The sequence below is a fragment of the Corvus cornix genome, chromosome 3, assembly GCF_000738735.6.
Source record: "Corvus cornix cornix isolate S_Up_H32 chromosome 3, ASM73873v5, whole genome shotgun sequence".
In the NCBI taxonomy this organism is placed as follows: Eukaryota; Metazoa; Chordata; class Aves; order Passeriformes; family Corvidae; genus Corvus; species Corvus cornix.
The window spans coordinates 20473930-20496902 of record NC_047056.1 but is presented as its reverse complement, the minus strand read 5'-3'; the positions used below and the strand labels follow the sequence as shown (position 1 = coordinate 20496902).

At 38.2% G+C, this 22973-nt stretch overlaps 1 protein-coding gene across 8 annotated transcripts in view; it reads right to left on the bottom strand.

The window, feature by feature from the left end:
* Window positions 1-22973, bottom strand: part of ESRRG (estrogen related receptor gamma) — a 374892-nt gene that overhangs the window by 105134 nt on the left and 246785 nt on the right. For all 8 annotated transcript variants that reach the window (XM_039568398.1, XM_039568401.1, XM_039568402.1 and 5 more), the window contains 2 exons: window positions 18859-19274; window positions 6895-7011 (listed from right to left, as the gene is read on the bottom strand). In XM_039568398.1, the coding sequence (XP_039424332.1) occupies window positions 6895-7011; window positions 18859-19274 (533 nt within the window). The remainder of the gene's footprint in view (window positions 1-6894; window positions 7012-18858; window positions 19275-22973) is intronic.

The window sequence follows — 22973 nt, the reverse complement described above, 5'->3', positions numbered from 1 at the left end:
ACAACTGTAAAACAAAATTGGATCTAGAAGGAGAGAAGTTTTGTTTAAAGACCAAGTCCAGTGAATTGCTGGGATGTCTCTGTCTTACTCACCAAAATACTCAGAAACAACACAAATCGGAGTGGCACAATGCTGCAACACAAGCACCATGAAAACTCCTCAGGAGGCCGACACTCGGTAGGAACTCTAGGTGCTTTTGTGTGATTTCTAAACTCGGGAAGAATATTCACATCTCCAATATTTGCTTTTTCTGGGGTATTCTTCTAGCTGATGAATAGAAGAGCTAGTTACTTGAGCTCACTATAAACACTAACCTGCAGTTGAATAGTTTGTCCTTCCTCATCAGTTACAGAGAGTGGATAGTCATGAGCTGAGTTTTAGAGCAGACAAATTGGGCTGTCAGTTCTAATGTGTGAACTGGGCTATCAGGTCACATTTTGGTTAGGAGCAAAGAAGCCTACTTATGAACACCAACAACACTTAGAGATTAGCTTCTATTGTTTCCAAGGAGATTTAACAGGTCCCAGTATATATTAAAGCAAGCACATGCTGAAGGAAAGAAAGAAAGGGAGTGCAAAGGGGAAGGGGGAAAGAAAAATGGGAAAGGAAGAAGTAAAAGCGAAGAAAAGAGAGAAATAAAAGCAAGGAAGAAAAGGGGGGAATGGGTGAATGGGGAAGGAAGGGAAGAAAGGGGGAAAAGAAGGAACAGAAGAGGAAAAGAAACAGTTCAAAAAAATATCACTACTAGAAACCAAATGCCTTCATAATACATTGGAACATAAAAGAGAGCTGATATTTGGAAGAGACATCAACAGAAGACGCACTATGTTATCTCCTGATGTTGTAACACAGGAGGTTTGTTTAACATCCTGCATTAATGGAGGAGCTCCTTAAGTGTAATATTACGATAGAGAGCGTAAGAAATATCACTGAGGTCACTGCCGCTCTATTAACTGTCATCCTGTACAGAAATATTTTCTTTGAATACCATTAATGCTTTCTCCTTTCCTTTGTTCTAATTTCTGAAGGCAGCAGAAACTAAAACTTTGTCCATAATAATTTCTGCTTTCGTCTTGGCAGACTAATGGTATTAGACTTGTGAGAGAAATTTACCTTGGCAATGTCTTATGCACAGGTCTTTTCAAAAGAGCTGTTAGAAGGAATCCTATTAAGCAGGCTTTTTCACTACCCTCAAAACATAGGTGATAACACATTTTTAGTCATAAAGAAGATTGCTTAGTTTTATTTATTATTTTGAGAGAGAATCCATTAATCTGCTCCTCTGCATATCATGCATCTCTTTACATAAGACTAAACTCAAGCTGCCTGTTCTCCTTGCTGTATTAGATTCATTTTCATAGACTGTCAAAGCCAGAAAGGATCAATATGATAATTTAATCCGATCTGCTGCTTAACACAAGCCAAAGATGTTCATATGGTAATCTCTCCATAATAAACTCAGTAATTTAGGCTTTAAAATACACATACCTCTTTTAAAAATGTATTCTTATATTTTAATTAATGAAATCTCTCAAAGTGCGAAGCAAAAATATTTTAGAGACTCCCAATTTTAGCATGTTAAGAAGAAGTGTAACTCATGTGTAATTATCTTTTGATTCATTACATGACCACCTAAAATGTTCAAGTATTTTTAGAACTGTCAGTAATTGCTTTTATTCAAATCACAGCTGAAGGAAAAAACTTGAAAGTCCAGAAATTCTTTACAAGTCTGATTCTAACTACTGCCTTACCATTTCCTTAGGGATGCTGAGATCTCTTTGAGGGCCTGTATGAATTCTCAAAAAACCCAAGCAAACTAATGAACGCGAAGTGGTAAGGGCTACTCATCGAGCAGTGCAAATACAACATGCAAACTGCACTGCATGGGAAGGGTTACACATCAAGTCAGCACTGCCAGATGAAGAGCTCAGAGAGTTTCTGTTCATTTTTAGAGCCTAAATGATGGCTCATGTATGAGCAACTGTGAAGATTCACAGACACAAAAAGGTATATTGCTGATTTCCCCATAGCACAGATTGCTAAACCTGCCAAATGAGCAGCAATCTAACACAGCTCCAAGAGCTTCCACTAATACTTGGTGAGGATCTGGCCTCTCATTTGTAATAGCAGGACTAATTAAGCTGGAATTTTGTTACTCTGCCTATTCTAACTGGGTACAAAGTGACTGATGATAATTTATAAAGGCCATCCATTCCTAAGGAAAATACAAACATACTTACATGAAGCAACCCATGTCATTTTATTGTAGTATACTTTACTTTTCATATAAACTTAGATTTGTTTACATACATCACCCATTTAGGAACTAGACTTTCTGAAATAACAAGCAATGCAGATCAGCCACTGCACACAGTCCATAACAAATTCTGAAAACACCCAAATACCAGACATGAGAGACACATGGGAGATGTTTTGGTGTCAACAGTCCTGGTAAAAACACGAAGTACTACTGCATCGAACTGTGAGAGCTAAAACAGTATGCAATGTTCCACATGGTCTAAAAGCAGCATTAGTGCCACTCAACAGATTCCCCTCTGAACTGTAGTCTTCAACCTCCCTACAGCACAGGGACAGGTAAAACCAAGGCTATGGCTTTGCCTCTATGGTGAAAACTAAAACATACGGAATAACCTCTTGAACAAACAGTTATACAAATGTTGCATCTGAAACAAAAAGTAATTTTATTTTGGAGTAATTACTCCATTGGAATTACGTCACATGGGAAGCTCTTCAGAACAAGACATCATAAACTTGGAATAGTATCATCTACCACAAACACATGCTAGCAAATAGTCCCACAAATATTAATAGGCACATAGTACTAATTAAAGACTAAAAGCTGAGTTCTAGTCAGATCACCTAGCAATAGAAAGATTTTAAAAAGTCAAGTATTTACTCAAGATTTCCCGTACTACCTTATGCATTTTATATATAGTTTTTCTTCTTAAAAAAGAAAAAAAATCAAGCCCTTTTTCTCAGTCCAACTAGCTGTATAAAAAGGGAAATAGCCAAAAATACCCAGTCTTGCTCATGAACACAGACTTAATTCTACCACCTGAAGCAAACTAATCACTGGCTTCCAAAGAGTTTGAAAGGCCAAACTTAAAAGACAGATTATAAACCAACAGAAGTGAAAACTACGGAATGTCTTAAAAATGTTCATTTTTAAAAAGGGCAAATTGTTGTACATGTCTCTCTGCACCCTTTTAGCAATTGCAATATTATTTCAAGAAATCTCAAGGGATACATTTGAAAAGTTTCTCCTTAGACTATACAAGAATCTTTAATGTTGTTTCATCTGTTCTCATTAATCTGAGACAATCCACCAAAAAGTAAGTGCAGTCAAAGAAACTGTATTTTGGTAGAAGAATCAATTGTGATACTTAAAAATCTTATTTTTTTGTAACACTGACACACAAAATTAAAAATAGAAAAATGTAAATTTTCTTTTTTGAGTGAAATGTATTTTGCTTTGCTGCTAATAACCATTACCTAGAAAAGTAGATAAAAACACAACACCCTCGTATTTGTCCTGTGCCTAAAAGCTCATCAGCCTATGCTGAACGCTACAGTATGAAGTATAACACATACTCTAATCCCATCCATAGCTCCAGACACATTTTCAAGTAACAATCCATGGGCTGAACTAAACTGACAAGTTCCTCCAGATCAGTCTGTACGAACTTTCTTGTGATACTCAACACGAGATGCAGCCAGGGGCCAGGGCCTCAATCCCACTCCAGCCCAGCCCAGCATTGCTTCAGCATTCCCTCTCTGGCTCCTGGCCCACAACTCACAATTTATTAAGAATCTTGATCTAGGTGTTGGTGGTTAAGCTCCACCAACATCCATGAGAGTAGATACAGAAAATCCTTACTCCACCCTGTATTCCATGTGACCGGAAATCCCAATTCTCTCCCAGGATTTGACCCCAAAACACAGCCCCACAACCCTAACACCAGGTCTCCCACAGAAACGCTCCGTGCTTGATGAAAAACACCATTATCTTGTCACATAAACGATTCAACATGCAGATGTCATAAAGGAAGCCACTCTGTACATTTGCTCTAAGTGGTTTTTGGACTTTGCCCTAGAAGCCACTAAAACTCAGAGTCTTCTTCCAGGCACTGTGATTTCTATAATGAAATTTATATGACAATTCGCAAAATGACGTTATAAAGTCCTTTCAAATGTGAAGGGAAACACAATGTCTGATAATTGTTTCACTTTGGATTACACTTAAAAACAGTTTGTTAAGGAAAATTTCTACAAGAAAACCCCCACAAAAATGGTAAGATTTCTGGAGAAAATGCACCCTGGCAGATGTGCTGTTCTTGTAAGGAATGTGATGCTCCTCTCAAAGCTGCTTAAACTTGATTTTATTTCAGGTCTGCAACTAAATTTTTTTTTGTAAATAGATTTAGGCTGTCAATTTCCAGGCATGCTGTGCCATCAGCATGTAGAGACTGCTGTGACAAACGTGGAGGCTGCAGCAGCAAATTTTATTATAAACTGGTAATTGAATTGAACAGGTTTACATTTGAATAGATTTACTGCAGCATGATCTCTGACATGCTGCATGGGACTGAAATCCTTGTTTGTACATAAAGAAACACTTGAGATACAGCAAGAATAATTTCAGCTTATTTTAAGTCCATGCTAATCAATAAATTTATACCACTTTACATATGAAAGAAGTCAGTATATTATCTTTGTGGCTGTGGTCCAAGTCAAAAAGTCATCTCCAGACTTTCCCATAAGTAAAAACAACAACATCCAGCTCCAAAACTACCTTAAAACAAGAAAACAAAAAATCTTTACTACAAGTACAATCCTACACATGTGCTGTGAATCAATATGGTTTAAAAAGTGGCCACTAAAGGGGGAAAGAAAATAAAATGGCCTTTTAAGTTCTTGTAGGTTGATATATTAGGCAGTAGATAAACAATCCTGCCGTTTCAAAGCAATTAGTTATTTTGTCACTGCAGAACATTCAGAAAAAGGTATGTACATTTAGAGTAGAAAATTCATGCAATTCTTATTAAGAAAACTTGTGGGATTGATTTGAATCCATGGACAACGAACATTCAAACAAAAAAATTTGACTCACAATGTACATCTGTATTGTCTAACTAAATTTTCTCAGTTAACAAAATTGTATGCAGAAACATAGTAAATCTGCACACAGATTTGCTGAGATAATTACTCATTTGTAGAAGAGACACTTAACTTTCTCTTGCAGTCCCAGAAGCTGCGCACAGCCTAGATTTTTAAAAATATATATGTTAATGGATGCACAATAGTGCCCTCAAAATTTAAAGGAAAAGGATTAAATCAATTCACCTGCATGTGCTCTTGCTAGCACTGTTTTATTTTCAAAGAAGTTGCCTAATATATCTGTTTATTAGGACTAGTGATACAGGGTCTTAACTTACTAAAAAAAGATGCTAAGAAGCACAGTGCCTTTCAAAAGATACCATACCCAGTCATCCCTTTCTTTCTACAGTTTATCTAAGCATCGTAATTTCACTTTCAAGTAACTGCTCCTAGTGCTCAGTTATATGAGGATTTTGGCAAGTAAGAACTCTCCCATCACCACTGAAGAGAGGGTCAAATCCTGCCATTCTTACTGAGGCAAAATCTCCATCAAATCTGACAGGAGTTTTGCTCAAGTAAGACTAAGGACAGCAGGATTTGGCTCACAGGATCATAGCATCTGCCAAAGCAGTTGCACAGAACAAGGTTTATTCTTAGTAAGTATAATCCAATAAGAATATGTCTGTAGGTGCGTGATAGGCCTAATTTGCCCATCATCTCTCCACTGGTCTAGGCTGTTTCTTGGATTTTACCCTGGTAGCTGTATACTTAACCTGCTTTACACATCACCATCAAACCATTTGCAAAAATCAGCCAGCTGTTAAAGCTGAGTTTCCAAGCACTGACAAAGCAAAATTGCAAGCAACTGTTTTAAAGGGGTTGCTTAACACAAAGTACTCTCCACTGGATACAATACTTAGAGAACATTATGTTGATTTTTTTTCAAATGTTTATCTAGTTCAGAAGTCCATGGCATCTTTCTTGGTGGTGACAAGCTCTACAATAATAATGCATACAATACACGGACTTAGAAGTGTATTCTTGCATATACATTAACAGCAATATAAGTGTATAGCAGGCAAGCAAGATTTAAGGAATCACCTCTTCGGGTAACATAGATGAAGCAGGTTCCAGGTAAGACAGCACCATTTCTTGAGAACATTTTCTTATGTTCAATACCTTCAAAATGTAACTGATGAATTAAAACATTCAATGCATACTTACAGTGAGGTGCAGGGGCTCTCAGATACTTTTAGGAAAAAAAAAAGGGGCGGTGGATTCTCCTCTTCTGCACACCACCATTTGCTCCAGTGTAGTTACAGTAACTTCAGTACACACACTCAACACTTACACCTGTTTAATTTAGAAGTAACCTTTCCATTTGTCCTGATGGAATGACAACTGAATAAAAGCAGGGAAAGGAAGGCACAGTGTGTGTTTTGGTTTCCTGCCAGAACTCAGACAGAGTAACAGTGGATAAGGAATGGAGGAATGGAATCTTTGAGAACTCTGATGGTTATTCTATCAGTTACTTACTGAAGGACGATTGAATGCTGAGGTACATTTTGCTGTACTACACAAGATTATGAACTCTATGTGGATAAAGCATGATTCGATAGTTTAAGAAGCAGATGTCAGAAAGAGCAAGTATACATTAAAATTGCCTTTGCAATCAATAAGTGATTAGAACACTCACCAGCCTCTCTTCTTTCCTGATTGCCCTACAGTTGCAGCAAGTGTCTGCAGAGAGATACATACTGAGGTGGTCAGTCTTACCTTCTTTCAGCATGCCAACTTTTAGACACTTCATGAAGCGGCAGGCTTGGCAGGATTTGCGTCTGCGCTTTGTGATTTCACATTCATTCGTTGCTGGGCAGCTGTACTCTATGTTACCTGTGATGGGACAGACAGGGGAAGAGGTGTTCAGAATCACTGACTAACCAACACAACAGATATACAAAAGTACTCATATAATTGCTGTTGTATTTCACTTTGGAATATATCAAGAGTAAGCAGTGCTACAGAAAGGAAATGCCTTTCAAGTAAAAATAAACAGCTGAGTTAAAAGATGAAGGTTTTTTACTTTTTTTTTTTTTTAATCTAGGTATCTATATGAAAGAAATATATACAAAACCACAATTAATGTGAGTCTGTGTCTCACTTCAAATATGGTCCCTACCAAAATCCTTCACATACAATATTATTCCTGCTGGTAGAAGGAAGAGATTTTGTAATTTATTTTCTGTACCAAGCCACATGATCAGGTTCCTTCTCTGAGCACTCTTAATTTTCCTTTTTAGCCAATTTCATTAGTCTCTCTTTGCCTAGAATACAAGAGGACTGCTTTACTGCACAATCAACCATAACAGCTACTACAGAGATTCACCCTTCTTCTTCCACCACAGCTGGCACAGAGCATCAGGCAGGGCTCAGCGGGACTGTTACCACCACATCTAGCACATTCTACAGCTGCCAGGCCACATCTCTGCTCTAGGACATCTCCCCTTCCCTCTATACTTTAGACCAAGTTCTTGTACTGAGAGGCATTAGGAGTAGGATCATTCCTGCCAAGCTGTCAGAATAACAAAAACTGAAGAGATGCTTGCCTTTGCCTCTGCTTCTCCCAACTGCCCCCTTAAGGCCTACAACAAGCTAGACCCTTAAATGTGAGTCCTGGACAAAGCAGTCTCTCTTTTTTTTTTTTTTTTTTTTGTTACTGCTTAGTACCTGTTATTTCTCCTCAAAAATAAGAAAAGAAAAGCTTGTAAACAAATGAGTAAAATACATGAGTAGTTTTCTTTGCATTTTTTAAAATCACATCTTTGAGTATCCAAGTCCAAATGGGAGAACATCTGCTTTCTTTTGCCCTAGTACCACTGCTCTTTTCATAAAACACCTTAGCTCAGCTTATTCATCTGCCCAGCCATGCGTCCTATTGCCCATGACTACATCCAGTATGACAGACTTTGCAGCAGTCGGAAGTTACACCAGGATACTGACTTTTTAAAATAAAGTATCTTCCCCATCAGTCTGTCACATCTTGCTTTAAAGGTATTTCTTTATTTTCTAACCCTTTCCCCCCCTGTGATTAAGTGCATTAGTATCTTAATGAAAATGCATTCTGTTTATTGCCCTCTTGGGAAGCAAGAGGTCATCACACCAAATGCATAAATTGTCATCAGAGACAGTCCGAGCATAATCGCAATTTTGCTGCTCCATGTTTGCCGCACTCAGGGTCCATCAGAGTCCCCTGAAACATGCACAGGTTCTAATAATTAGCATAGAGTCTGCCTGGGACCACAGCATTGATGAAATATTTCAGAGTTAATCACACTTTGTAAACACTGATTTATATTGACTACCTTTCTCCAGACTGATGTCTCCTCATTAAATATCACATTAGTGGATTGCAGGATTGCACAAAGACTCAAATGCTCAGCAACTACTAATTCAACAGGAAGTAATACTTAAAACCACTTGCATCTACTGGAAACTGAGTAAGTATTTATGATAAAGGAGGTCTGCATGGCACAATATATACTCTGCCAACACAACCAGCATATTTGGCACAACCTTTTCAGGCCTTTGCAGGCTTTCCTCTTCCTGGACACTGCTGCATGAGTGAGTTAGCAATGCTGGTGAGTAAAACAGATCTTGGTATGTCTGAATGCTAATGACAAAAGTCAAAGCAGTTTTGTCCTTTTCCCCTGTCTGTGCTGTGGAGAAAGCTGTTTAAGAAACTGAAGGTTATGGTGGGTGGGGAATCCAGCACAACAGTTCCTGCGAAATGTCTTCCCAATACACATCAGAAAACGTAGGAAATAACACTTTTGGAAGGATAGGTAGAAAATGATAGTAACGGCCAGCTTAAAAAAGAATTCACATTATCCTCCCACTCTAACAAGGCATTCTTAGAAAGGTACAACCACTACACAGGAAGACCTTCAAAGCCTTTCACAAACTGTATCTAATGAACTTCATTATACTACAGTAATAAATGTATTACCATCCCTATTAAAAAAAAAAAAAAAAGAAACAGGGAATCAGAAATGCTTTGCACAAGGTCAAAGATACCTTTGCACAAGGTCAGAAACTATCTTGATCGAAAACAAGATCGTAATGGAGAACTTCAAGAAGCAAAGCTCTCCACCAGGGTAGGTGAAACATTCCCACTATAGCAAGAGCCCCTGTCCAAAGATACAGATGCCAACACCAAAAAGTAGCATTCGGAACCAGAAAGGTAAATGCAAGATTGCTCGTTTCATTATGCAGACACTTCTAACCCTGACATTTCACATTTGTGCACACTATGCAACAGTCTGCAGCGTGCACAGTGTAACTTACTTTTCCTGCAAATTCTTGACACCTAAAGAATGCTAAAAGGAGCTATTATTCTAGTCACTTGGATTCCAGTACTTAAGCTTAGAGGAGGAATCTCCTTTCAATTCAGACTGTTTTTCTTTAACGAATTGTATTTTACAGCAGATGCTCAATCTTCATTTTTGGTGTTGGAAAATGAACTTTGAAGATGCTGCACAGAATTCCTCCAATGAGTTCAACAGTTACAGGAAGAGAAGCAAAGATCCACATCTTACGATGTGGACGATAGCTGGTTCCTCTGAAGTGTTCCAGCATTTTAGAATATGGCTACACTGCAGTAAGAGTTCAAGGAACTAACATTTTGTCTCCACATATAGATGCAGTGGTTATGTATATCATACTTAAAATGAGTTTCACCTAGCACTCAAAGTGTTAGTGAATTTATTTTTGTTATGAACCTGAATTTACTGCACATTTCAGGTCATTAGAGCTTTCATAATTTCTTATTTACTTCTAGACATGAATTTCCATTCAAGATACTCAGATCTGCATTTTATTTCAGAGGAAGATCCAGACAGAAACTCTACCAATTCCTTGCTTCCTTCAAGATATTAAAGGCTGAAACTGAACAGCTAGGAGGAGTGTAAGCCAAGTTTGCCCAGTCCTGTCAACAGCTGGAGAGGAAGTTGTGTTATACAGTGAACAAAATCAACACGGCAGCTCTGGGTCTTTAAACTGGGCTGACAAGAGCGATCGAGCAATTTATAATATCTCCTGGCTGGTTTTCAGAAAGAACTGGGCTCTGATTACTTATTTCAGAGTCTTTTGTACAATTAGTTTGCAGGCAATATAATTTTCTCACTTACTCCTTAATAGAATCGTGCAGCTAGCTGGCTGATAGAATAACAGCGTATATGTAAAACTCCTGCCCGAAGTGCCAGGGGATAATTTGTATATTCCTTTCAGTAGCGTAATGGACTTTTACAGTTTGGCAGTTAAAGGGCTGAGTAATATAAATTAGTATGACGCTTGAAAATAAAAATATATGTCAAATCTTCACTCCCCAAACACAATTCCCTGTGCTAGAATAATATAATGGGATTTATATCAGCCTAAGCCCCTTTTCTTTCTTCATGTACTGAGGAATATTTATTTAAAACCAGTTCCTTTTTCTACTGATTTGTTAAATTTTATTATCACAGCCAGAAGATGAGAAATTACTTCTAACACACTGTGCCTATCAAGAACAACTGACTCACTGAAAACATGATGCCATTTGATCCTGAGCAGGTGAGCTGCTAAAACTTCCACCGTATACCCAGCTCTCCAATTTTAGAAGCTTCAGATGGTCACATCTTTATACCCAGCTCAAGGGTAAGTGGGCCAAGGTACCATTCTTTTTACCTCACAGATGAAGTACAGATGAGGTGGGAAGACAGACTAATTTTAATGGTACAGGGACTTACTCGATGGCTTTACAAGTCAGGCAACTGAATGAACTGAGCCAAGATTCTCAACACCATTCTGGCCATTTCTTGCCCAGAACTGCCAGCAACACTAAAGGTAACAGAAGAAGAGAAGCAAGAACCACAGCAAAGAAAAGGTCACTGAAAGCACTGGGCCTCCTGCCTTGGCAGACGTTACTGTCATCAACAGCCACAACTTCAGAACCTCCCAGACACTGAGAGTGAGAAGCTGGCTCTAGAAACAGGCTGAAACAGGGGTCTCTCTCCCAGCAATACTGACAAAAATAGAAGCTGCAGACATCAAGTTCTAGCAGAAGCTTTATTTCCCTTTTCATGCTACAGTATTTGAAACTATAACACTAAAAATGTAAAAGGATTGCTACAAGCTGTTGGAATATGCTCAGAAAATCTTTGGACAAGTAAAAGCTATGAGGAAGACTTAGATACAGGGTGAAAATGTGTTTGGAAAGAATAGCCACGAGCCACTTAAAATAAGCAGAAGGAATACTGAAGATACCAGTATTGAAACTTTTACTGTGTGGGAATGTAGCTTCAGAAGAAAAAAAGGAAAAAACCAAATGAACCAACATTCCTTCAATGTAATAATTTTATGCTATAATCTGATCACAAAGCTGCATTTCAGTTCAATAATGTTCCATTTTTCTCCTGAAGTTTCTCTTTCACCTTCTGTAGCATAATACCTTTTTTTCAAAACTTTGTCATTAAAAAATTAAGTGTTCTCATTCTTCATAGAGACTACTGCTTGACTGGATTTAAGTCTTTCTGCAGTGAGATTTACCCCAGGTACCACCTTCATGCTCTCTTTTCCTGGGTTACAGACTTAAAGGAATACACCTGCTTGTCCGTGGATTGCTATGCATCAAAACTCCAAAAATGTAAAGTAGCCAGGATTATAGCCATAGGTCTCCTGGGATTTAATAAAAGAGAACTCTTAGAAAGAGAGACACAGGAGAATCTAAGCTAACACAGAGAGTGAATTACAATATGTTAGGTCACACCTTTATACATAATCCAACCAGAACAGAACAGTTCCTGAGAAACTAAGAATGAGGTGCTCTTGGAAATCAAGAGTAACAGGCTAACTGAAAAGAAGGACAGAGAAAAAGTACAAGACTTAAAAATCTATTTGATGTTTATAGGTCTTAATGAAGCTGAACTGGGTGAAGTGAAAATATTTTCCCTCAGGTTAAAGTTTCAGTTCTTCCAGACTCTGCCCCCTACTTTGCAGTCAGAACTTAGCTGAATTTAAGTCTGAGTAAATACTTCCATATGTAAAGTACCCTCATCTGTAAGGTTTCAGAAGTGGGGTCAGGCTGGAATGAGATCAGATTTGAACCTAACTGAATCCAGTTTTTGGCTGACAAATCCTCAGACTCAGATTCATCTGATACTGTAAGAAAGCTCTACGAATTACAGACCTATGAATTCTGCTACAGGTCATCTGGAGATGATTAAGCCTAAAGTTGACTGTATTCACAACTTTTTACCCAGATGACTTCAGAAACAATACTGTAAACACGGAGTCACAGAACATTTAAAAATTTGGTTCCCAAACATCTCAAGTATTTTTTCAAGGTGACAGAACCATGTATGAAGGATTATGTTTTATCTTTGTTGCTTATGTTGCTTTTTCTGTTAGAATAGTAACTAAGGAGGAGCAGCTAGTTTTTAAATATGGTGTTTGACAAAGGGACACAAACAGCTTAAAAGACCATTTTAGTGAAATCACTATGTTGAGTTGCTTTGAAGAAATCAGTATTCTGTGTTACTGAACAATAACGTATTTAGAACTTGAAAAATATTTTTTGTTTCTTTTATTCTTAGAAAGCAATATGGTGATTTAAAGCAAAAATGTAAAGGTGATGCTGGCTGGTCTGACTACATGACAGTTTTGTATCAGCCTTCAGCTTCAGGAAGATGGGTTTCCAGCATCATAGAAAGTCACCATAATTTTCAAAATCGGGCTGATATTAGGGAGTGTTGAACCTGTAAGGGCCCAACTACCTTTGATTCCCACTGGAGTCAACTTCTTTATCTTCAAGAGAAATGAAGGGCATTTAGGTCACCTAAAAAGAGAATCAATGCTTTGAAGGCACAGAGGGAACTGATCCCCTGCTACCTGGTAGTCACTTAAGAGCTGTTCAAGTCAGAAAGATTGAACTATCTACATTTGGTCCCTACTGGTATTTTATCTAGGTCAATTTTGATACATGCTACCAAGATAGCATGGAGGATTGTCATTGTTTGTTTATAAGCACACAGAATATCTGTCTGTAAAGCTGCAAACCGAATGACTTTCACACCAGAAAAGAAGTCATTGAAAAATTTATAGAAACATTAATATAAATCACTTGCTAGCTGAGACTTCACATGTCTCTGTTTTCAAGTGAGACGGGGTTTTGTAAGTGGGCTGGAGGCTTTCAGAGATGTTTGTAACAAAAGGAGATCCAGACCTAATTATAATGGCATTGATACATACTAGTGTACCAGCATGATTTGTACATCACATCTCTTTCTCAGTATTTCTGATGGGTTCAAAACAGCCATGCACCAATCAGGATGCTCATTCTTACTCCCAAATCATCAAAATGCTTCGTACAATTTTCAAGGTGGTAAGAAAAGCAGAGGTAGTAAAAAAGAACAATCTGTATACTTTTAAACTTCTCTCTGGTTCTCAGATTTCAGCATGTTTATATTTTATTGTCTCATCCTGTTTAGCTGCCGTAGCTATACAATGACATTATGACAGGATTAGAAGATGTGTTGGAAGGAATTAAAAATACTCACTTGCTACTCTGCCTGGCCCACAGGCACAGAGAGATTGGGGAAAAGGGAAGATATCTATCACTGCTTGCTTAAAATATTCTTTGAAAGAAATGCTGATGCACAGACTTTCACTTATGTAAGGAAGGTGAATGATTTAATCGGGTAATGATGGATTCAGGTGACATTTAGCGTTCGACTCGCTGGAGGGCTGCCATCTTTGCACCAGAGCCAAGGTCCACAGGCCAGTGCACCAAGATGTGAGACTCCACCCTACCCTTCTACAAAACAACAATAATCTTAGCTATCAGCAAAGATGCTGAAAAGCCATAAAATCTTGTTTAATTTGCTTTCATTTCCTCCATAAAAATGTATTACAGAAGACAGCTTTCAGAGATGCAAAATACCCTTTGGAAGCCACTTCAGTCATGTGCAACTTCAAATCAAACTTTATGTTGTCTGAATGTACATAGCTAGTTCTAACTTTCTTGATTAAAACTTCCTGATTGAAAAGAAGAAATATTTACTGTAAATTGTTTGTACATTTACAGACCAAACTGGCTCAATAATGGGTCAACACTCTAAAGAGGACTGAAAAACTCCAATTACTAGAGGGATTAAAAACAACTCTGAGTAACCAAGAAGCTGAAAAAAGTACAAAGCAGTTTGGGCAGGCTTTGAAGACAATAGGACCATCCCTGCAGAACTGTAGAGCTGGCTCTGAGCTGAGCAGCATAAAATGAGATGGCAGACTTGGTCTAGTTCCCATAATGACCAAAAAGACAACAGCATTTCAAGGATAAAGTATTTCCTGTTTGTGTTGGGAGACATGGACAGGCAGCAACTCTAAGGGATGAAGCTCTTAAATGAAGACACAGTGAGGGTGTGACTGCAGGGCTTCTTACTAACTATTGCTTTGCTCACCCTGTGTACACACGGAAGAGTGATGTCTCACTACTGTTCATCCAATAGTTTCTCCTTAAAAAATAAACATACAAACAAAAACCAAAAACCCCAACAAACAAAAAAACAAAGTCCAGGAACAAAGACTACTGAATGCAAAATATTTAGCTTTTGTGGGGAAAGTTCAAACAGTATCCAAGGAAATTATAAGTAAGCTCTAAGACTTTTGCAAGAAGCCTTACGAGGAATGTGCAGGCTTTACACACTCTCTTTTCAGGCTAGCTTAAAGAGTCCAAAGACAACAGTTTGGACAATTTGGAAGGAGGGAGAAAGAAAGTTTCCCAGATGCAGGCCATTATTTTAGAGAGATAAATGCTAACATGTAATAGGATCATCAACTGTCTTTGAACCTGTAAGTCCTATCATCCTTCTCTTGAAAGCAAGAATACCAGTTCAATCCACCTGCTGAAATGTTTAAGTTACGGGCACTGAGTAATCACATTTATTATTAATGAAAATGTGCACTTACTAGCCTTTATGATAACTGACCAAATAAAAACTATGAGAAATATATTTACACTAAATATTCACTACAAAATATCTAGTAAGTGCAAGACCTCTGTGTCAAACACAAGACTTTGCACCCAGCTGACAAGTGAAAATTCTTTTTTTCCTCTCTTTCTTTTAATGAAAGCTTGGAGTTTTCAAGATAATACAGTGCACAGCAAAAACTGTGAAGAGACCCTAAAAATCAATGGACCTGTAACTATTTTTAGATGTTGCTATTTTCTACTATCCCTTATGTTAAGCCAATTTTGGGAAGATTTGGCTGCGTGTGTATTTCTGTGAGACACTTGCAATCAGCCACCATGTAAATTATCCCAGAAGCAAACTGAGAGCTGCAGCTGAGTGAGTACTAGGCTGAGCAGAGAGAACATCCAGTTCTTCCATACCTTGTATCTCACAAAAGGGGCAGAACATCACTGCATTCTACTATGACCTAAGAAGACATCAATTTTATATATTGAGCTCTTTTTTGGTGGGTTTTTGTTTCATTTTTTTTTAGCCAGGAAATTGCTTGTTTCTAATTTTTTCTAATATTATTGATTTTTATCGTAATTATGCACACTTTACCACAACTGCAAATGTATTTTTGGGCTATGTTAAAAACATATATTCTAAAAAGACAAAATTACTCCTTCTTACACTTTGAAACAGGGTTCATTTAATATCTTAACATTTAAGAAAATGAGCACAGATTGATTCAAGAGGCAGGAATGGATGTTTTTTAGGATTAATTTCTAAATCTGAAAGGGAAGGATAATCTCCATTACCCTTAAAAACAGGTGTATACATTAGAGCGGTATCTGTCTTGTGTAGGAACTGCTAGGTGTGCTGTGATGCTTCTGTCTTATGTGAGATGGTGGTGGTGTACAAATAACTGCTGGCTCTCTGAGCAGCTGCCTGTGGCCTCCACCTACTGAGACTTCAAGAGACTCCTCTGGCATGAAAGACTCCCACTGACTCATGAAAAGGACATTGGGCCTTACACGAACACAGGATGTGCCTCATAAATTAACTTTATCAAGCTCAGCTTTCCTCTCACTGAAGGCAGGGCAGCTGTGCCCACGATTTCAAAAGGAATAGCACTGAGGATCTACAGGTCTGAGCTAATTTAGTAAACTCGTGAATGATCAACAAAGGTTTGGGAAGTCAAATGTTCTTTTTCATTGAATCTATAATAAAGTACCCATCACAATTAAGTTATTAGCATTTAAAATAAGCAATTCTTTGAGCTGAAACATGTTATCCCTATATACGCACAGTCACAATATTGGACTCTTCAGGCAGTCTGGTTTTCTATTCTGTATTTCAAAGTCTGTTGTGTTTATTTCTGCTCTCCTGTTTTCTTACTTGCAGTTATGCAGCAGCAAACTCATTTCAAGAACATGCAGAGAGAGAGAGAAGGAGCATGATATGAAAAAGGAAGTGAAATGGTACAAGGAAGAATGACCTCCAGAACACTGGAACTAAACTCTATCAATTAGAGCAAAAAACCTCAGGTGAATTATTCTTCATGCAAGCCTAAAGGCAGGATTTTCCCATTCAAATCATGAGGAAGCACCTTTTCCTTATCTACTTTTTGTCACCTACCACAACGCATGGTTTGATTCACCCAAGTAGCTTCCACTATTTTGGATGGTACCTGAAAACTCTCAGTAGTTGTGCTGGTTTACTCAGGACCATTACTGAAGATGCTGCTGTGACATTATGATGGGTAACATACTTCCTATTCTTAGTTTCTTCCTTATGGCTTTTCCTTTCAAAGCTTGGTTTTGCCTTACTGCATTTTTTTTGTCTTCACAGCACTGTCACCTGCTGATGCAGCTCGTGCTCTAACCACACAGAGACTTTTTGCACAGCTGCCAGTTCTAACTTGAGCTGCGTGGCCAAGTCCAGGTTCCTAATCTGGAGAATGACGTCTCTGCCTTGTGCTCCCATGCCCAGAAACTTGCTGTCTGTGGTGTGGTGTAAAATTGCAGGTTACCTATTACTGCCAGAAGTCAACACTTCAATCAGTTTTCGTTTCTGTAGCATTTTTTTTTTTGTGCTCAAAATGTAACTAAAATAATCGGGCATCAATTCAGTCCTGTAGGACAGCTATTACACAGCAATTAAATACCATTTATAAAAACAGAGTTGCCAGTTGAAACTGGTGCTTGAAGTTTAGCACAAAATACAAATTGTTTCAGTGGAAACATTTTTTGAGCTTTTCTGAAAACGTCCTTGAAGGTCAAGTGAAATCAACTACCTCTTTTTATTTTCTTCTTTTTTTTTTCTCCCCCCCCCCCCCCCTCCAAAACAGAGACTTGAAATGAGCACAGTTTCTGTATGTGTGTTCATTTTACACGTAAACCCACGCCACCACTAGGAATCTTTGTTTACTGGTTGTCAACAATGTAACACTTAGTTCCATTATAACAACTGAAGTCTAATTTTTTTTTTAGCGGCTGTATGGCCCTCATAAAATGGGTACTTTGTGCTGGTAGAATGCCCAAATCTCCCCAGCAGCAAAATGGATGAGAGAAGAATAAAATGGCCATTGCCTCAGCAATAAATAAATTAAATTAACATTCATTATTTTTCCTTATTAATTTTAAATTAAATATGGAAGCACTATACTTAAGAAATCTTGACCAAATGTTTCCAGTCTGGGGTTATGTGAAATTACAAACCAAAGCTCACTTTATGTTCATTGTTAAAAAGAATAGTATATATCACCAGATTGCACTGTCTTTCCTGAGAATTTCAGGTGCTCAACACGTATGAAATCAAGCAGGTTTTATTGAGGAGCTTAAATTTGGACTTAGCAACCCAATTTTAGTCTCTGAAGTCTGAGTTTAATTTAATGTGACACTATATTCCTGCACAGGCCAAGCTTGGCCTCATGTTCTTTAAATAAAGCACCTTCAATTTTACTTGAAAGGATGATATCTAAATCAAAGTAGAAGGTTATTTTGTCTCCATAGGTTCTGAAGCTAGAAGAAGCAGTCATGCAAATTTTCCCATTTGTACTAATTTACGCCAAAATATGTGGCATATTTATAATACATATCAAGAGCAGGTTAGTAAAAAATACTGAGCAGAGACCAAAAGCTGCCAACTTACTCTCCTTAGAATGTGATCTTACAGTTATTTGTTGAATCCACTTATGGCCACTATATATAGTGGGTGAAAGACCAGTTATCAATACACTGATATGCACAAAGCACTACACCACTGCATTTTGTTCCATTCCAGTATCAATATACGTGCAATGGTTCTTTAACAAATATAAACTGGATTTCTGTAACAATTTAAGTACAGCAGTGGTGTACCCTAGGAGCAACACACAAGCATGATCCTGTGTGCCAGCCACAAGGTGTGTTCAAGAGGCATCCATGACAACCTTCAGAAAATCCTCCACTTTCTTCGCAACAATCATTTATGGGAATCCAGACAAACTCACAGAGAAAACAAATCTGAACACCCACTGGATAGCACCAGCGTTTTTCTATTTTCTGGAATCAAAATAAACATGGCACTGAGCTAAATGTGACAGACAGAACTCCCAAAGAAGACCAAAGTGGCTTCTTCATGAGCAACATCTGTAGGACCAAGCAGAACAAAGAATGAAAGGGCACAGTCTGAAGTCCTAACAGGCTTCAACCAGAGACTGCACGTTTTCATTTTGAGCAAAAGAAAGGAAGCTTAACAAATAACCAACCTTGAATTGTCCTCTTGAAGAAAGCCTTGCAGGCCTCGCAGGAGGCCACTCCATAGTGGTACCCTGATGCAATGTCACCGCACACCAAACAGAGTCTTTTGGGCATGGAGTTCAGCATATATTCACACTTGGTCTGTGAGTCTTCAGCGATGGTACTGGAGCAGTCATCGTACCGTTTCCTGACCGGCCCGTTGCCCCCGAGCCCTGTGGCCGAGGGGTAGAGGGGAGGCGAGTCCAGCCCGTTCTGATGCCCATTCATGGTGGAACTGTAGCTCCCGCTGGCGTCGGAGGAGCCACCGGGGCTGTGGTGGTTGATGCTGTCCGTCAGAGAGGCGGGGCTCGACGGTTCCGTCTTGATGTACGACGAACAGCTGGAATCAATGTGTCGATCTTTGCTTGACATTCTGCAGAGAAGCCTGCAGTGGGGAGAGAGAGAAAGAAGAATCTGTGTATTAAAGACAGTGCTCTTTAAGGCTGCTCTGGAAGGGTTAGGGACTGCACATCATTCATTCATTAGTCAATACTTCTTGTTCTACATGAAGGTAATCAGCATAAGGGCATGACAGAGCTTTGTCAAAGCTCCAGACAGGCAGTAAACAAAAACTTTAAAGAGACCAAATCCGTCCATTGTCCCCTCCACCTGCCCTCCAGGCTACATGTCAACTTCACATCAACTCTAAATTCTGGACTTGTCATCCAGCAAGTCAAAAAATTTAAAAATTCCTATTACATGGCTTGGCTATTAAATGTCTTCATTTTTCCATCTGTACTTTCTTTCTGTAAATTCCACCATTACCAGAAACAAATATTTCCAAGTTTAATCACATAAATGTTCTGCTCTGTAATTAATATTTGTCAAGACACTCAACTAAAACACGTATCCATCATGTATTGATCTGATCCCAGAACTGAAGAGCAAGTCTCTTGCAATCTTTTTTTTCCTTCATTAATACTGCTTTATTATAGATACAGCTATTTAGTAACGAAGTAGCACATCAATGGGGTACTCTAACAAATAATTAAGGCTGAACTCCATTTTCACAAAATCTAAGTGAAATGATTCATCAGCTGTGGCTGCAATTACTTTCTAGCCATTATCCTCAGACTAACCAGTAATAACTATGCCACTATCCCATATATCTACAGCTCTATAGGATCTGTCATTTTACATGTTCCATTCTTGGATTAAAAAAATATATTAGAGGAAATTTAACATAAAAGTTTTGTCTTTCAGAAGGTGAGATTTTGTCTTCTCAGTTCTCAGAGTTTCAGAATTAAGCATCTGAAATAAAACCATACAATATCTGATCCAACAAGTCAGTACTTTCTACAGGGAGGACTGGGGGAGATACCTTTGTCTATTTCCATCCCCAAGTGTTTTTATTATTTTTTAACACATTTTAGGGTGAACAAAGGACAAAAATAATAATTAGTAAGCTCTGATTCAGATATTATCCTCATTTTCTCCAGCTGCAATTATGAGACCACAGTAGCAAATGGCTTATACAACGTTTTCCTGACAGTACTCTCAGAAACTGCCAGAGTTCAGGTGATAGTTATGAACATTTCTTTAGAAACATTAACTGCAGAAAAGCAACTATCCCATAACACCACCTGGAGCTATGGATCTGTGTTTTCAAAGAAAATATGTAAATTCAGACAATTTGACCAACTTAATTTTCTGAAGTAATTTTTGAGATCTTCACTTTTCCACTTCTTTTTATTTAAAAATAAAAAATTTTCATCAATTTCTACTTTAATATCTGGAATCAAATTCACCAATGGAAAAAAGACATAAATCAAGAGTTGGCTTCCTTTCCAATGGGGGTAATGGAGATCAAAGCCTGACCCTTCATTAAAGAAAAGTGTTTAAGATGAAATTCACCCAGTGCCCACGGATTTTATTTAGACTTCTCAATTGTTCTAATTTTTATTGTAAAATTCTATTGAAAACAAACAATGTGTGAATTTGGAAACCAGCCAGATTGATGTAGAGAAATGTTACCCTCTAAACTTAAAATCAGGGCTTATTTGGGGAGGTGGAAGGAGCAAGCTATCTGGTGTCAGCAAATAAACCAAGGAAATGGGAAGGTTAAAGCTGTGAAAATATCTTATTACAGTGGACCACCTGCTTGTGTTGTCCTTTCCGCAAGAACTGGAGGGGGGGAAATCCCCTTGCCAGCCTGCAGTAGCGTGTGCCTTTTCTTCTGCATCTGCTGCCTTGTAGCCGTCACTGTTAATGAGTGTTGTAATTAATAGATAGCTCTCTCTTGTCTTTCTACTTGCACTCTGGGCTAAGCACTTTTCTCAAGTCAACGTTTGAAAGAAAGCAGGTCGGCACTGACTTACAGCAGCTCTGCGAATTCCTTTTAATTTAGAGCACTTACACCACCACTCCACTTATTACCTTATAATTACTGGACCGCTCTCACATACATTACGATCTTAGACTAGAGTTAGAAGTTATTAGGGTACTAAAACATGGTGTCTCTCTGTCTCTCTCTCCTCTTGCTTTGACACTGAATTTTATACAGCTATGATTAAAATTATCAATTAACTTTCACATTTTACCAGCTAATATTTTACGTTATTTTTCTACACACTAATACTAAGATCCTTTCATTGACTAAACAGGTACTTGGTTCTATTTTCACCTGCCTTCTGCCAAGGCTCCACACTTAAATTCTCAAAATACAGCTCCTAGCAGTCACTGCCTACAGTCTGTCATAACCAGACGTGGTGGCACGTTCCTGTATGAGACTCCCACTGCCGATTTTTTAAATCTAATTTGTGCAATAATGAGCTCGAATGTCACCCTTCTCCTTCCAGAAAAAAAAAAAAAAATTGCAATTAATTAGCTAGTCAACTGCACGTTGTTTTGGCCAGTACAGAAGTGGCTGTCTCCCACTCCAAGCAGTCAGAACCAAAATACCATCTCAGTTCTGACAAGCACTAAAATCTGATCACCCGTGCTGCCTATGCTAAAGCCTGTCTGCTGATGCTTCTGAAGTAGCAGGTTCTGGTACTAACCAAGACAGAGCTGCTTTTGGCTCCAGCTTCAACAGTACAGACTGGATTGGTGCATGCTGGCAAAGTGTAAATGCGGTTAAAACATTAACTATTCCAAGGAAAAGCAAAAACAACAGCGCCTGACTCTGAGAACAAAAACTTTCTCAACCCCCAGAAGGTGAAACAGAGACAAGGCTGGGTACTGGCTGTGGGTGGGCAACAGACACCTACGGCTTTCACTCCTTCGTTACTGCACCACTCCTGAACAAAAGTAATTCAAGAGCCATCTAAAACGGATGGCAGGTGTGACCACCATCAAATTATCATGCTGAACGTTTGGAATAATGCCTAAGCTAGATCTCTGTAAAATCCCTCCCTCAGTTCCCTCCTAATTACTACTTAGCTCGTTACACTGAAGAATTCCTAGACACCATTGCATTATAGTGTAAAACTACAGTTGGAGCTTAATTCTCTCTTCCTCTCTGTGTCTGAAATTCTACAGCTCTATTATTCAAGCCTGAAATATTCACAACTATCTATAAATTCAATTGTCAGCCAGTGGGTTTTATTCTAGACCTCACTTCAATCTAAAATTAGAGGCACTAAAATTCACATTAACTCTAAGAGGAATGTAGTGAATAAGACTTTATTTCAAAAGAACACCTTTTTGTCAGAAAGAGCTATTTTCAAGATGATGGCTTTATCTGCATTCGAAGAGAATAAGCCCAATTCCACATTGTGCTGTTAATGCAAAATTTTTAGGTCACATTGGATTAATAAAAATCTAAATTTAGTTAAGGTTTATGAATAGAAATAACATGTGTCATATAAAAACGTACAGTATTTATTTTAAAGCCTTGGTGGGGTTGTTTTTTTTTCTTTACTAGATTTTAAGTCAAATAAATGGCAGCTCCATTTGTGGTGGGCTGTTCCGAAGTAAGGTTTCTAACAAGTGGGAGATCTTCAGTAAACTTTCCTTTCAGTAGCTTCAGGAAAAGTAACAACAGGCTCTACAAGCATTTCCATGCCCATATACAAGAGAAAATACATAAGGTGCTGCAAGCCATGGCTAATATGGAATATACAGCATTAACTCTTCATGTCTA